Source organism: Trachurus japonicus, chromosome 6 (genome assembly GCF_045865225.1).
Source record: "Trachurus japonicus isolate A0001 chromosome 6, Traja_1.0".
NCBI classification, from domain to species: Eukaryota; Metazoa; Chordata; class Actinopteri; order Carangiformes; family Carangidae; genus Trachurus; species Trachurus japonicus.
The window spans coordinates 30,594,484-30,610,673 of NC_140912.1; the positions used below are offsets into that span (position 1 = coordinate 30,594,484).

The 16,190-nt window shown below is 44.4% G+C and overlaps 3 protein-coding genes across 3 annotated transcripts in view; all 3 read left to right on the top strand.

Annotated features, from left to right (window-relative positions):
* The window catches only part of LOC146986414 (uncharacterized), a 154,323-nt gene that overhangs the window by 128,024 nt on the left and 10,109 nt on the right, over window positions 1–16,190 (top strand). Inside the window, exon 8 of the mRNA XM_085780208.1 lies at window positions 8,454–8,627. Within this exon, the coding sequence (XP_085636334.1) occupies window positions 8,454–8,627 (174 nt within the window). The remainder of the gene's footprint in view (window positions 1–8,453; window positions 8,628–16,190) is intronic.
* The window catches only part of LOC146986424 (protein NLRC3-like), a 478,141-nt gene continuing 464,328 nt past the window's right edge, over window positions 2,378–16,190 (top strand). The window contains exon 1 of the mRNA XM_085780211.1: window positions 2,378–2,752. The gene's annotated coding sequence lies outside the window, so the exon portion shown is untranslated. The remainder of the gene's footprint in view (window positions 2,753–16,190) is intronic.
* On the top strand, window positions 7,071–8,360 carry LOC146986425 (NLR family CARD domain-containing protein 3-like). Its single transcript, XM_085780350.1, has 2 exons — window positions 7,071–8,068; window positions 8,183–8,360. Exons 1-2 carry the CDS (start codon window positions 7,098–7,100, stop codon window positions 8,358–8,360), a joined length of 1,149 nt encoding a protein of 382 aa, XP_085636476.1. The 5' UTR covers window positions 7,071–7,097.

Genomic DNA, 16,190 nt, shown 5'->3' on the forward strand with positions numbered 1-16,190 from the left:
ATGTGACTGTCTCTGACCTCTGTGTTGAGTGTGAACTCTGCCTGAATCACTGTAGATCAGCTGTGACACGTGGGAAGATGTGCTGGGTGATGAATCCACGTGGACAGCATGTGATGCAGCAGCAGCAGCAGCTGTGATGACTCTCTGTCATCACGACCCTTCATGGAGGTTATCACCAGCATCGATGAAGGAGAAGCTGTTACTGAAGAAAACTCCAGTCAGACCACGGTGAAGCACACTGATGCTTCCAGAAGCTGACCTCCTGATTTTAAAATAAACTTTTTTTAAACACTGTAAACGCTAACCAATACTGTAATTGTACTTTTACCGCGTTTACCTGGGCTTTTAGGCGAGGGATCCTCCAGGCAGGGACTGCTTTCACTGACTGATACAGCGGTGGGAGAAAACAAAACAGCAGCCAAAGCTGTATGTGGTTCACAATCGCCCAAAAACTTGCAGTTTGACAACGTTTCATGACCAGTGAGATGACGTAAGTCTTCGTGGGTTGATAGACGGTAAAATTACCGGTCCTTACTGCTGCTCTGTACATTGTCCAGTCGTGTCGTTGAACAGATGTTTTATCCTCCTGCGCGAGTCACTTCACTGAAAACTATGAATGATCTTTGTGACTTCTTCTCTCTATTATCTCAGAACAGTTTATCCAGAAATTTGCTGATATTTCCTATGAAATCGATACCAAATACTGCCAGGAGCATGGCTGGGAGTGAAAGCTTGCCCGCCGTAGCAACAGTAACAAGGGGGCGGGGCTTACGCGAAGGGTCAATTGAGATTTTAAAGAAAAGAGTTCTACAAACAGTTAAATATAATCTGTACTCCACATTAAAATACACTGATGTGTGACACTAATAGGAGCATGAGCAGCTATAGAGTTTACATCATTGGGACATGAGGAATATAATTTGGCTAGCAGGCTAACATTAGCGTCATTGCCAACCAACCTAGATTAAAACACTTTGTTAATATCAAATTGACCAAATCATATTTTACTACTTAAAACTCAAATCACACAATACCTTGTTCCTGTCACAGCAAGGAGCTTAATTATGACGAAGATCTTTATACTGTGGAGTCAGATCTGACCTGCTTTGTCTGAAGCCCGGGAAACTCAAACTGCAGACAAAAGAGACGTCTACCGGAAAACTTCAAAATAAAAGGTCCGTAATAGTGCAAAGGCTTAACAAAATAAAAGCTTTAACAAAGTGGTTACCGATTTAAGTAAAGGAAAAGTAACAATGAAAAACACCAAAGAGATCTCTTTTTTTATTTTTTACTAAACCTACCCAGTTAAGTTGTTTCAGTGCCCCTCAGAAAACATGCACATAGACAAAAATCGACAAATGCTGAAAATTTCAACGACGCTGTGTTTACAACTGTAATTTCAAGGTTGCAGCTGGATTTGCTGGATGGAATGTGTAACCCTGTGTTCATGCTTATTTTATTTTTGATCAGGGGTTGTATGTTGTTACCATACAATTGATTGTATTATATTATTTTATAGTTGTAGGCCTACTGTTTTTGTATTTTGTGCGATATTGTTACAGTTATGAATTTAACTTAGTTTGTAGCCTAATATAATAATTTGCAGTATTTTATGTATGGATGTTTTGGTGCACTGTTTGAAATGTTTGGTTATAACTTTTGTTCCTTTACTGGATGACTTTGGTTCCGCCTGCCCTTGTGTTACGGGGGACAGGTAAAGGTCTTGGTCTTCCCAGCATGTACGTTTTGCTGTGAATTAACGGTCTCACTGTTGCATCAGTGTCTTTTTTTTTAACCCCCAACACGCTCATAGAGCAGAGTTACACACTTGTTTATCAACTGACAGAAATGGAGCAAAGAGCAGTAGAGCAGGTTAGTACAGGTAAGAGCACGCCCTCACGTCAAACAGGTGAGGCAACTTTCATAGTTTCACTTTTGACCAACGTTTGTGTCGCAGTTTATTTTCTCGTGTGAAGGTAAGGTGAACAGTTTGAATGTTTTCCTCGTTAACACCTGTTGTTACCTGAGTTCTCTGCTTTTCAACTTCTCATTGTTGTGATAATGTTACTGTAGCTGAGTCAGAGCTGTAACATGTTGAGTGGATGTTGTCGGTAAGAGCAGAGGCACAGAGCATAATAGTGGTTGTTTGTGTGCAGCTGTGACTTTGTCTGTGGTGAGTGGTCTGTCATTAGATTTACACTACAGGACTGATGTGGACTCAGGCTGAGCGGCTCAAAGGGTTTTTAATATGATGTTCAGAAAGACAGTGAACACCACAGAGGCTCCTGCTTCAACAGCTACTACAGTCTATTGATCAGTACTGTTACTGCCTATCATCAGTACCACTGACACTGTCTCTGTGTCCCCACCAGTCTGTTATTACACACAGCAAACACTCTGGGTTATTGATTATTGGACACAAATCATCAATATTGTTCTGAAGAATCTTTTAGAGCTGCAACAGTTTTATATTTTTCAAGCAGAAATCTTAATTTTTCAGGCTCAAACACTGAAGATTTCCTTGTTTTCTCTGTTTGATTTGACTGTAAACTGAATATTTTTGTCTCTTTGATTGTTGCTGTGACAAAACGAGACATTTGAAGATGTGGCCTAGAGGAACTTGAACGCATCATTTGTCTGTATATTGTGGCAGCTGGAGAGTTTTTTCCCTCTCTTTGAACTCCCAGTGTGAGTGAAATGACTGAATGTTGTGATAGTGGAGCTGTGAGGTGAAATAAGTTGAGGCCTAGTTGTTGTGTGTAGAATAATCAGCTGTAGTTTGTTTGATCCAATGGTTTTCTATAGGGACTCAGTGGATCTCAGTCTTTGCCTGAGCTGAGGCAATGACAGAGGTTCAAATTACGACAATCACTTATCAGTGATCTTATCAGCAGATGGACTTTGGCCTTGTGGTGGTGGAGCAGTTGATGAGGCCAGTGCCTTTCCTGTTACTCATTAATTGTTTATTGTTTTATATTACTTTATATTACTATACTTTACTTCCTTGTGTGGACAGACTGTGCCACATCAACTCAGTGGATCTCAGTCCTTGTGTGTGTCAGTGGATGGAAACAGTCGTCCATGGATCATGTTGCTGGGCTGCTCTTCACTTCACTGCAGCTTCGTGACGCCATCTAGTGGACTGATAGTAGAAGTACAGCAGCTGATGGCAGCTTCCTCTTCCTCACTGCTGTGTGACTGCATTCAGCTGACACTGATATGAAGCAGAGAAGAAGAGCCAATCAGTGGAGGAGCAGCTGGAGACATGATGGACATGTGAGCTGCTGTGCACATGAATAATGTGTGTTTCCTCTGCAGGTGAAGCTACAAAGTGTGTGTGAGCTGATGTGGATGTGACCTCAGCAGCATGGATCAGTGTGAGGACAGAGAGGAGGGGGCCCCTCCCTCTAAAACCACTCTGTGTGGGGGACATCAGGGCCAGACCAGAGGTCAAAGGTCAGAATTAAAACGGTCTAAAAGTCAGTTGTTGTGTTTATAAAAAGATTTAAGATATTTTTCATCAGTTTTTCTCCAACATGCACATTTATCAGTTGTGTTGTTGTTTCAGGATCCAGCAGCAGAGACAAGACTCTCCTGAACCCAGCTGTCTGGCTTTACAGAGCAACGTGTCAAAGGGCCGGTACATGGACTTCAAAGGAGGACGTGGATCAGCTCATCAGATGTAAGACAACACTAAATTTTGCTTTTGAAGCTTTTGAGTTTCTGTTGAACGTTCTTCCTGTGGAGTCAAAAAGAGTTACAACTCAGACACACATTGACATTGTCCAGCTGCAGTAAAGAGTCCCTGTCTGAACATCCACATGTTAATATTCAGTAATTCTCACAGTGCAGCCCAGTAGCAACAGGAAATGTGTCAGCACCTTCTACTTAAAACAGGAAGTAACCACTGGGTTAAAATCATCTTTTCATTTGCTCTAAATGTTGATGGTCTTGTTTCCACCTGGTAGAAGGAACATGGTGATGTTGGCTGCATCAAGTCGCCTCCTGGTGGCAGCTTTGAGGTGTGCAACAGGGCGAGGGGCCGATCAGTGATTTCTAGTGAGTTCAGAGTGACGTCAGACACAGAGAGCAGAGACAGAGGATCAGATCAGTTACAGGAGCTGAAGCAGAATCTCAGCAGCTGCTTTTTACAGGAGCAGACGAACAAACCTCCATAAATACTGAGAGAGAGAACGAGCAAAACTCAGGTAAAGATAGAAACTTCAACTCATCTACAGAACAAAACAAAGAGATAAATGACATTTTCTGAGGTAAAAAAAATCCCTCATCATCATTGTTTACAGCTTTTATCTACAGGAATAAGGAAACAAATCAAGCATTGATTTTTATTAAGCTTCATGTTTTTTTGTGTACATTTCTTTTTTCTTTTTTTTTCTTGAAAACCTAAAACTATTTAAAGGGACATTGTGTCACCTCTCTTGTTGTCTATTCACAAAAACCAAGAATTTCATTCAAAGTGTTAGAAACTTCAACTAATATACAGAACAAAACAAAGAGATTGAAAAAAATTGGTATTTTCTAGGGTTGAAAAAGTCTTTCATCAGGGGCAGTGTTTAGCTCAGATGGTAGAGCACCCGCCCTATGTGTTGAGGCTGTGTCCCTCACTGCAGGCGGCCCCGGTTCGAATCCTGCGTCGAGCGGCTCTCAACTGTCCTGTCAATTAAAGGCAACCCCCCCCCAAAAAAAAAGATATTTTTCATCAGTTTTTCTCCAACATGCAGATTTATCAGTTGTGTTGTTGTTTCAGGATCCAGCAGCAGAGACCAGACTCTCCTGAACCCAGCTGTCTGTCTCTAAAGAGCAATGACTCAAAGGCCCAGATTATTAACTTTAAAGGAGGACGTGGATCAGCTGATCAGATGTAAGACAAAACTAAATTTAAAAGCTTTTGAGTTTCTGTTGAACGTTCTTCCCATTACATACACCATTTTGTTACGCGAGTGACAAGACATGACGACTTCCCTTTGATTTTATAATGTTTAGTTGAAAACTTGTAAGTAAATTACAATGTCTGGTGCACGGTCAAAAGACTGTGTTGCTTCCACCATTATCTATTGACTGTTACATCTGGTCACAGTTACAACTGTCAGGTGACATCATAGCAAAGAATTTAAAGACACAGAACATTTTTTATCATGTACACATTACTAACTTATACATTTTAAAGTAAGACATTTTAAATCTTTTATGAATTATGATGAAATTATCATTATTAATTTTACCTGTTTTTAAATGAAATTATTGCCATTAAATTATTAACTTATTGGCCCTTACATTAAGGTTCATCTTTTTTCTGTGTTCATTTTCTTATTTTTGAAATCCTAAAGCTATTTAACATCAGTTGTGTTGTTGTTTCAGGATCCAGCAGCAGAGACCAGACTCTCCTGAACCCAGCTGTCTGTCTTTAAAGAGCAACGACTCAAAGGACCAGATTATTAAATTTAAAGGAGGACGTGGATCAGCTGATCAGATGTAAGCTGTAACTGACAGTCAGACTCAGGTTATTGTAGAAATGAACCAGTTTGTACGACATGTTGTTGGACCAGGTCTGAAACCAAAGTGTCTCTGTTGTGAACGTCCTCAGGGGACATATAAAGTCCATCTTGTATTATCTCTCTGTACTGATGTTCACTTGACACTGATTCCTCCACAGAGTGGACCAGGAGAGCTCAGAGGTTCCCAGTGGTCAGTCTGCCCAGCAGCATCAAACACACCTGGACTCCATGTTTATGGTGGGTACATGTCCAACAGCTGCTGTTACATCTGTTGTGTTCACCATCATCTCCATGCTGCACTTTGACACCAGTGGATTGTCAGTCTGTCAGGTTTCAGTTTGATGCTGTCACTCATAGAGTTTCTGTTCCAGCTGCTGGAGGACAACATGGTCACTTTTGTGAAGAACGAGCTGAAGAAGATCCACAAGTTTCTGAGTCCAGATTACCCAGAATGCTCAGGGAGTCAGAGGGAGGATGAGGAGGTGGTGAACAGTGAGGATGAAGAGCAGAGGAGCATCAGAGAGGCGTTAGAGAAGATCACAGTGAAGCTACTGAGGAGCAGGAAGCAGGAGGAGCTAGCTGAGTGTCTGCAGAGCAGTAAGAGGATTTCTGTAAAGATTCAACATGATGAACAAATGAGACGTTCACTGACATCAACATATGGAGGGAAACATGTTCATAAAGTCGTTATTTAGGGGAATTATCATGTTAATTTATTCTTGGTCTGATTTCTTGTGTTTTCATTCAGAACATCTTGCTGCAGTTTGTCGTCGTAAACTCAAATCTGACCTGAAGAAGAAGTTCCAGTGTGTGTTTGAAGGGATCTCTAAAGCAGGACACCAAACCCTTCTGAACCAGATCTACACAGAGCTCTACATCACTGAGGGAGGGGCTGGAGAGGTCAATGTTGAACATGAGGTCAGACAGATTGAAACAGCTTCAAGGAAACCAGGCAGACCAGAAACAACCATCAGACAAGAAGACATCTTTAAAGCCCCACCTGGAAGAGACCAACCAATCAGAACAGTGATGACAAAGGGAGTGGCTGGCATTGGGAAAACAGTCTTAACACAGAAGTTCACTCTGGACTGGGCTGAAGACAAAACCAACCAGGACATACACTTCACATTTCCCTTCACCTTCAGAGAGCTGAATGTGCTGAAAGAGAAAAAGTTCAGCTTGGTGGAACTTGTTCATCACTTCATCTCTGAAACCAAAGAAGCAGGAATCTGCAGCTTTGATCAGTTCCAGGTCGTCTTCATCTTTGACGGTCTGGACGAGTGTCGACTTCCTCTGGACTTCCACAACACTGAGATCCTGACTGATGTGACAGAGTCCACCTCAGTCAACGTGCTGCTGATCAACCTCATCAGGGGGAAACTGCTTCCCTCTGCTCGCCTCTGGATAACCACACGACCTGCAGCAGCCAATCAGATCCCTCCTGAGTGCGTTGACATGGTGACAGAGGTCAGAGGGTTCACTGACCCACAGAAGGAGGAGTACTTCAGGAAGAGGTTCATTGATGAGGAGCAGGCCAGAGAGTTCATCTCCCACATCAAGACATCACGAAGCCTCCACATCATGTGCCACATCCCAGTCTTCTGCTGGATCACTGCTACAGTTCTGGAGGAGCTGTTGAAGACCAGAAGGAGAGGAGAGCTGCCCAAGACCCTGACTGAGATGTACATCCACTTCCTGGTGGTTTATCTAAAACTGAAGATGGCCAAGTATGATGGAGGAGCTGAGACAGATCCACACTGGAGTCCAGAGAGCAGGAAGATGATTGAGTCTCTGGGAAAACTGGCTTTTGAGCAGCTGCAGAACGGAAACCTGATCTTCTATGAATCAGACCTGACAGATTGTGGCATCGATATCAGAGCAGCCTCAGTGTGCTCAGGAGTGTTCACACAGATCTTTAAAGAGGAAAGAGGCCTGTACCAGGACAAGGTGTTCTGCTTCGTCCATCTGAGTGTTCAGGAGTTTCTGGCTGCTCTTCATGTCCATCTGACCTTCATCAACTCTGGACTCAACCTGATGTCACAACAACAAACAACCTCCAAGAAGACTGAAACAACACAAGTCAAATCTGCAGAGACAAACTTCTACCAGAGTGCTGTGGACGAGGCCTTACAGAGTCCAAATGGACACCTGGACTTGTTCCTCCGCTTCCTCCTGGGTCTTTCACTGAAGACCAACCAGACTCTCCTACGAGGTCTGATGACTCAGACAGGAAGTGACTCACGGTCCAGTCAGAAAGCAGTCCAGTACATCAAGAAGAAGATTAAAGAGACTCCCTCTGCAGAGAAAAGCATCAACCTGTTCCACTGTCTGAATGAACTGAATGATCATTCTCTAGTGGGGGAGGTCAAATGGTCCCTGAGATCAGGACGTCTCTCCACAGATAAACTGTCGCCTGCTCAATGGTCGGCTCTGGGCTTCATCTTACTGTCATCAGGAGAAGATCTGGATGTGTTTGACCTGAAGAAATACTCTGCTTCAGAGGAGGCTCTACTGAGGCTGCTGCCAGTGGTCAAAGCCTCTAACAAAGCTCTGTAAGTGTAGAGATTGTTGGATTTATTTATTGTTATATAAAAACAAGTCTGTGTTTTTAACAGGACAGAAAATAAATCCCTTTCTTCTTTAATTCCTCACGATCATCTCTTCAGACTGAGTGGCTGTAACCTCTCAGAGAGAAGCTGTGAAGCTCTGTCCTCAGTCCTTAGCTCCCAGTCCTCTAGTCTGACACACCTGGACCTGAGTAACAACAACCTGCAGGACTCAGGAGTGAAGCTGCTGTCTGGTGGACTGGAGAGTCCGCACTGTAGACTGGAGACTCTCAGGTGAGGATCCATCAAGCTGTTTATCTGATGGCACTTGAACACATCTCTAGTTGACAGTGTTGACAGTGGTTTCCTGTGTGTTGTTGTGTGTGTTCAGTCTATCAGGATGTCTGATCACAGAGGAAGGCTGTGCTTCTCTGGCCTCAGCTCTGAGCTCCAACCCCTCCCATCTGAGAGAGCTGGACATGAGCTACAATCATCCAGGAGCCTCAGGAGTGAAGCTGCTGTCTGCTGGACTGGAGGATCCAGACTGGAGACTGGACTCTCTCAGGTATGGAGAGGCTGCTGCAGCCACACACACTGTCTGATAGAGGAGGAGGAGCTGGAACATTTTCTATGGACTTGCTCACACCTGATCACACCTGGTATTAACATCTGTCTCAGGTGATTGGTGCATTGATGACATCAGATCTGATCACTCAGACCATATCCAGAGGTGGTGTAGGCCACAGTGAAGCTGCGCCCACTCCACTGACGTCCTCTGTCTTAGTCTGACTCGTCCCAACACAGTTTATACTGAAGCCAAAATCTCAGAGTGTTTCAAACATGAGCTGTGCAGCTTCCATCCGTCACAGTGATGAACTACTGGGATCAGGAGTTTCTCCTCATGATGACTTCTGTGTCTCATCATGACTCACTGTGTCATATTCAGGAGAAGAGATGTCAGTGATGAAACCAGATGTTGGCAGCTGTGCTCTGAGTCTCTCGAGATGTTTTGATCAGACTTTATTTCAGAGTTCATCGGGAAACATTTCAGCTGCAGCTGGTTTAACTGCTCCTGAACCAACAGTGTTGGACCTGAACAGTCGCAGAGACTGTGGGCAAGGCAAGGCAATTTTATTTGTATAGCCCGTTTAAAAAAATCAGGCTGTCTTGAGGTGCAGGGCAATAAAAAGTGTCATAAAAAAAAGAAGAGGCAGGGAGAGCAGGCTGGGCAACCCTCTCTTTTTTCTGTTAACAAGAGCTTATAGGCATAGGGGGGCAGGGAGAGCAGGCTAGCTTGATGGGAGGACTGGATGGCAGACTGGTTCATGGGAAGGGAGGACAGGCTGGTTTAACAGCAGGGGAAAGGGGGGAAGGGGGCAACTGTAGACACAGTTGAGTGTGGACACACTAATAACAACATAGCAACAAGAATCAAACCATAACCCGTTTCGCAAATACCGCCATCTTGGACATCCCGCAATGCATTGTGGGTATGCACCGATGCACTCTGGGATTGAAAGCGTCCAAACAACACAGCAGCCCCGTGCTCCGCGGCTCTGACAGACGGGCCATGGCCGCAATGGACACAGAAGTTAACTTTAGTAATATGACGGTTAGTCATAAATGTAAACGGAATCAAAATAAAACTAGTGAAACTAGTAAATCAACTTGGAGCTCAAGCGTTTATAAGAACCAGGCGCATATTTGCAACAGGCTACTTATTTTTGCAATGACCAGCACCCATTATGCACAGAACAAGGAGGTAGGGCTGGGCGATATGAGAAAAAATCCTATCACGATAATTTTTTTCATATCAGTCGATATCGATATATATCACGATAGGACTCAAGTCACTGTTTTTGTCAAGCCTAAATGTTCCATCATACTCACAAGTGAGATTTGAAGATATCAGAAGGTTATTTCTGATTCAAATATTGAACATTTCAGATGTAATGATTAACATATAAAAGCAATGAGTAGCCTAATAACAGTTTCAGATAAATAAAACTGGTATTATATACAGTTAGTTTCAACCAAATAATTTGATTGGACAAGAGACATACATGAGTGCTGATATACAGTACAACAGCACTGGGACTGTTTACAGACATTATCACTCCGCTGTTCAGGCGTTCTTTAACATTACATCAGACAGGAGTTAGGTCAGACTAGAGCCAGGCTCCCCATACAGGAGCTGCTCCACCTCTCTGCTGCTGCTACAGTTATAAACGGACGTGAACATTAAAACCCGGACCTGACGTGGCCCGTCTAATTAGCGATCATTCTCAGCCTAAACCCGGCTGGAAAAGAAAAAGGAAGAGAAATCGCCGCGGTTAGCGCTTGCTTCGCAAGTGACCAGTGTTTAGGTCGGCACAGCTGAACAGTGTCGCTCTGGTGTGAGCAGCGGCAGCAGCAGCGGCAGCAGCAGCAGCAGCAGCAGCAGAGCGGCCACGCCGTGACTGCGCTCCCTTTGATGTGTGACGGCGAGCCGCTCCGACTGCCTGCTGTCTCCGTGGTTAAAGTTTAGTGTTGTTTAAGGTACTGTATTAGAGTTCAATCAATCTGGGTTAATGTAAACATGACGTACCACGTCTTTTCGCGGTCACTCGTCCTAGTTCTCCTCCATTTTTTCTTTCGAGGCAACACTCCTCTCTCTCTCTTTTTACTGGCGATGTCCCGCTGCTGACGCCAGGCTGCAGCAGCCCAAACATTACCACGTGTTGTTGTGCTGTGTACAGTCTTCCTGTGCTGTGTCAATCTAACCTGCTGGCTCAGCCATTGGTTCAGCGCGGCTCAACTCTCGTTTTCATTGGCTGTTTCAAAACATGAATGAATGAAACCTATCGACTTTCTATCGACCACGTTTCATATTGTTATTGAGTAAAGTTATATTGCGATATATATCGTTATCGTTTTATCGCCCAGCCCTACAAGGAGGTCACTGCAGGACCACTGGAATAAAACTACTTTAACCCCCGACATATCTTTATTGACATCAGACAATAAATACGACAGCTTGTCTGTGTTACCACGACACAGTCCTTATTAGTCCAGCACAACCTGTCACGCTCCCGTGTTTGTGTGTCTCTGTGTCTGTGTGCACCTGCACGCGAGAGAGCGAGCGGGAGGAGCCGCTGACTGACAGGTGAGGACGCTGTAACACAATAATATTCTATTAAGGGATGTGAACATGTACTAAAATATGTACAGGTGTAAACTGTGCAATGCTTTCCGTTTTAAACGTGTACACGGTACGGTTGCCGCCCCCCCTCCCGACACATGACAGCTGTAACCTGGTTTGTAATCACGGCCGTAGCCGCTGTAATATGACGAACCCGTGTACATATTTTAGTTCACATCCCTTGTATATGACCAAATAGTAATAGGCTATGTGTTATAGCGTCCTCACCTGTCAACAGCGGCTCCTCCCGCTCGCGACACAGACACAGAGACGTGACAGATTGTGCTGGACTAATAGAAGCTCTGATCTAGGAGTGTCAACATCTACACGTGTAAACAGGTACACGGATAACAAATCATAACCGTTTAGAAAAATCAATAATCGTTTACACGTCTTTCCCCCCCCCTCCTCCTCGATCATTTCTCACCAATATATATTTTTAGGGGTGATAATGTTGCCTGAACTGCGTGTCAATTCCCCCCTCTATCTGCGCGTAGCCTATACCGGTCTCTTTCCAGCTGTCCCTTCAGAATAAAGGCCGAGGGGGGAAAAAAACAACAACAACACCGACTCCTCCGGCCTGTACTGCGAAGGAGACTCGGCTTTGTGTTCATGTTCCAGCTTAACAAAACCTCAAGCCCCGGTCCGAGTTAACACGGTACGAAGCTGGTTATCAACTTGCTGCTGACGCTCAGCTCAACAGGTGAGCAGCGTATTCCCTCAGCTGAACATCTGTAGGCGGAGACGCTCAGAGAGAAAGTAAACAGCAGCGGATCAGCTGATCTCTCCCTCCGTACAAACGCAGACAGAGGCGGCCGCCTCAATATTTATAATTCAGAAAAAACCCTGGTAGTAAATGTTTTCGAGCCGAACCTGTCCGGTCGTGCCCGGTCCGATGACTGAGCCAAGGGAAGAGCCGGTAGCCTAAGCTGTGGCCGTACATTTATTCAGAAAAGGTGTAGGCTATTGGTGCAGATTAAACTTGTAAATGAATGCTGCTCTCGATCCGACCCTTCCTTCTATTCTGACTCTTTTGAACAGTAACAACAACAGAGATTATATTATAGATTTTCTGTGCTGACCATAAGAATTGTTTGAAATTAATAATAAATAAAAAGCCTTTGTTAGACACAAAACAAATTGTAAACGTTGACACCCCTACTCTGATCAGCTCCTGTGTCGTGGTAACACAGACAAGTTGTCGTATTTATTGTCTGATGTCAATAAAGATATGTCGGGGGTTAAAGTAGTTTTATTCCAGTGTTCCTGCAGTGACCTCCTTGTTCTGTGCATAATGGGTGCTGGTCATTGCAAAAATAAGTAGCCTGTTGCAAATATGCGCCTGGTTCTTATAAACGCTTGAGCTCCAAGTTGATTTACTAGTTTCACTAGTTTTATTTTGATTCCGTTTACATTTATGACTAACCGTCATATTACTAAAGTTAATTTCTGTGTCCATTGCGGCCATGGCCCGTCTGTCAGAGCCGCGGAGCACGGGGCTGCTGTGTTGTTTGGACGCTTTCAATCCCAGAGTGCATCGGTGCATACCCACAATGCATTGCGGGATGTCAAAAATGGCGGTATTTGCGTAACGGGTTATGGGGCGGCGTTTAGCTCACTGGGTAGAGCTGCCGCCCCATGTTGAGGCTCAGTCCTCGGTGCAGGCGGCCCCGGTTCGAGTCCCGCGTCGGACGGCCCTTTCCTGCCTGTCATTCCCCCTGTCTCTCTCTCGACTGCACTATCAATTAAAGCCAATAGAAGCCCCAAAAATATGCTTAAAAAAAGAATCAAACCATGTCCACTGCTCAGGGGCCGTATTCACAAAGCCTTTTATCTTACCGCTAGGAGTGCTCCTAACTCGCACTAAAAGTTTTTACGTCGGAGTTTTTTCTTAAAAGCTATTCACAAAGCCAATGAGACCTACTCTTACTAAGGATAAATCACTAAGAGCAAATTAAGAGTGACGCCCCTGGTGACGCCCCGTTGCTATGGATTACGTCAATTCTCGTGCACGAATTCGAGGCGCTCAACACGGTGATTGGTTGTTGAGTGCCGGCGGCGCCCCACTCGCAAAGCAGCCGCTGGTTTTTTTTCTTCCCACATTTTAATATTAATTTTCACATTCGTTGACAGCCCTATATGGTGATCATAATAATGATGAGAAAAGAAAATGCATTACCCACATTTGTGGCCTATAGCAGGATTCGAACCCAGACTAACAATAAGTTTAGTTTATTGGGGGAGCAGCCTTATCACATGAGCTATTACTACTAACAGATGTTTGTGTCTAGCGCACCCACCAACTTTTTAAAAATATTTTTGGCTCACATCAGCATGACTGCATCGCAGCGGTCGCATTTACCTCAGTCCGACCGTTGTGACGCCGATATTGGACAGTCCGTCACCGTCACTCCTCCCGTTTTATAGTGAAAATGTTGTAGATCAGTGGTCCCCAACCACCGGGCCGCGGACCGGTACCGGTCCGTGGATCATTTGGTACCGGGCCGCAGAAAGATTAAATGAAAATGAAAAAAAAAAAAAAAAAGTTTGTTTCGTCTATTTCACACTTCCGGTCGTTTTATTTTGAAAATGTTGCCACTTCCGTTTGTGCATCGTTCCAGCGCTGCGCAATTGACAGGCAGGCACAAACGTAAAAGAGTGAAAAACACACGTCGCCGGGCCGGGAAAAACTCAATAATGAGACGACAGAAGACCCGACGCTTTCCAACAAGAAGAAAGCTGTTCTAAAAGAAAAAGCACGAGTCCTGTTTAAATTACGGGTTCATTGCAACAGGTGATTCACATGCTCCAAGCTCCGCAATGTGTGTGCGGGACCCGGCCGGCTCTCTGCCGCTTCATCACTTCACAGAAAACTGATCTCCCTGCGTTCTGGATTTAAGCAGAATATCCTGAGATCGCCACAAAAGCACGGAAAACCTGCTTCCATTACAAACATATTATGTTTGTGAAACGGAGTTTTCTGCAGCTTCAGCAGCAAAACGAGATGACAGAGTAGACTGGTAGAGACAGGAACCGAGATGACAGACGGAGCATCACCCCCAGATGACTGACATTATTATTGTGATACTATATTATGGTGAGTTGTAACAAAGAACGTAAACGTAAGAGAAAACTAGGCTATGTGAACATGTAGTCCTGTTTATACAGTAGGCCTACATGTAATGTAAACAGGAGAACGTACGCTACCCCCTAGCCCCCCCCCCGAAGAGAACGACCCCACCCCCCCACCCCCCCCCCCGGTCCGCGGTTAAATTTTCCACCGGTGACCGGTCCGCGGAGATAAAAAGGTTGGGGACCGCTGTTGTAGATGACCCAAAAAAAAAAAAAAAAAAAAAAAAAAACACCGACAAAAAGGCACGTTGGGCATCAAAGGGCAAAGGGGCAGGTGCTCCAGCTCCCCCCTCTGCAGCAATTCGCAGTCCTCCATACATTTGCCTGGCTGCAGCCATTTGCGATTCTTTGTGAATAGGTCTTACTGAGTTAGGAGTCCTCACGAGGACTTTTAAGCTCTCCCAGACTTAGGAGCTACTTTTAGGCATAAAATACTTTGTGAATTACTCTTATTTTAAAAAACTAGGAGTCCTAAATTTAAGACTGACACGCCCACTTTTTTTAGGAGTTGCTCCTAAATTCGGCCCTTAGGAGCTACTTTTAACCTTAAGATTCTTTGTGAATACGGCCCCAGAGACAGAAATCAGGCGGCACCATCAGGTATCTGTCTGGTCAGATATTGATGATCAATAATCAGCTCAGTCTCTCTGAGATCCTGATCTTGTCCTGATGAGATCTGTTGTTGTGTTGAGGAGACAGTAAATCACAAGTGTGACATCCAGATGTCATCACTGTCCAGAGGCCTGGAGCTGTCAATCAGAAGAGAGTGAGTGTTGTGGCTTTCCTTTGTGGTGTCAAAGTCATGTGAGAGGATGAAAGGAAGGGTTTGGTACAAGAATGAACGACGGGATTTATCTGTTTCAAAAACAAAGGTTTACTTCAAGAAAAATCAATTTACATCCATCACTCCTTCACTCCTTAGAAAAACTATGTGCTCCCTATTACCGCTCTCACATCCAACTGAGGCTGTAGGTGATGTAATCTCCCTCAAATTCTACACTATAGATATACAAACTATGAAATACCGGTAATGAAATTCAATCTAAATCTCAACCCATTTCTACATCTATAAATTATGGCTCCTACAGTGAGTGTAGTGAACAGTATAGTATATAGTATAGTGTCTGTGGCTGAATGTATGTGTGTGATCAAACAGCTGTTTTCAGACTGTGTGTGCTGCTCAAACACGTCTGACTCCAGATCAGATGAAGCCACAAAGTGTCTCCTTAATGAAAGTCTCCAGCAGCTGGAGCTTCACTTCCTGTCTGAGTCCATGTGCTCTGAGCTGAGCCTGGTTCTCTCTGCTCTACAGTTTCTCTGCTTCCTCTGGACTCTGACTTCAAGTCCAGTAAAAATGTGTGGACAGGTTTGATGGAGCTCAGGACTGGTCCTGAGGACGGCTGCTTTGTTCCACATGATGTGACTGATCTCAGTGAGTCAGTGTGTTGCAGTTGATCTGTGTGAAGAGCAGAGAAGAACAGAGTCATTGATCATGAGATCCTGATCCGTCCTGTCACTGTGATCAGATGGTTTCTATTAGAGCTCCTTCATCCACTCACTGCTGCTGTGGCTCCTGTGGAAACCTGCTCACAGCCTCATTCTTCAGCTTCCTGGGGAGTTTTCTTCAAACTAACACAAGTTGTGTTCACACTCAGTGTTTCTCACTAAACTCACTGTTTCACTGAGCTCTAACAAACGTGTTGAGAGTGTTTCCTTCCTCATCAAACACTGAAACCGTCCACTGTTCACAGCTGCACTCTTTTTCTTCTTCTCCACCTGCTGTCTTCATCTTATTTGCTGTGATGTGTGTTTTGC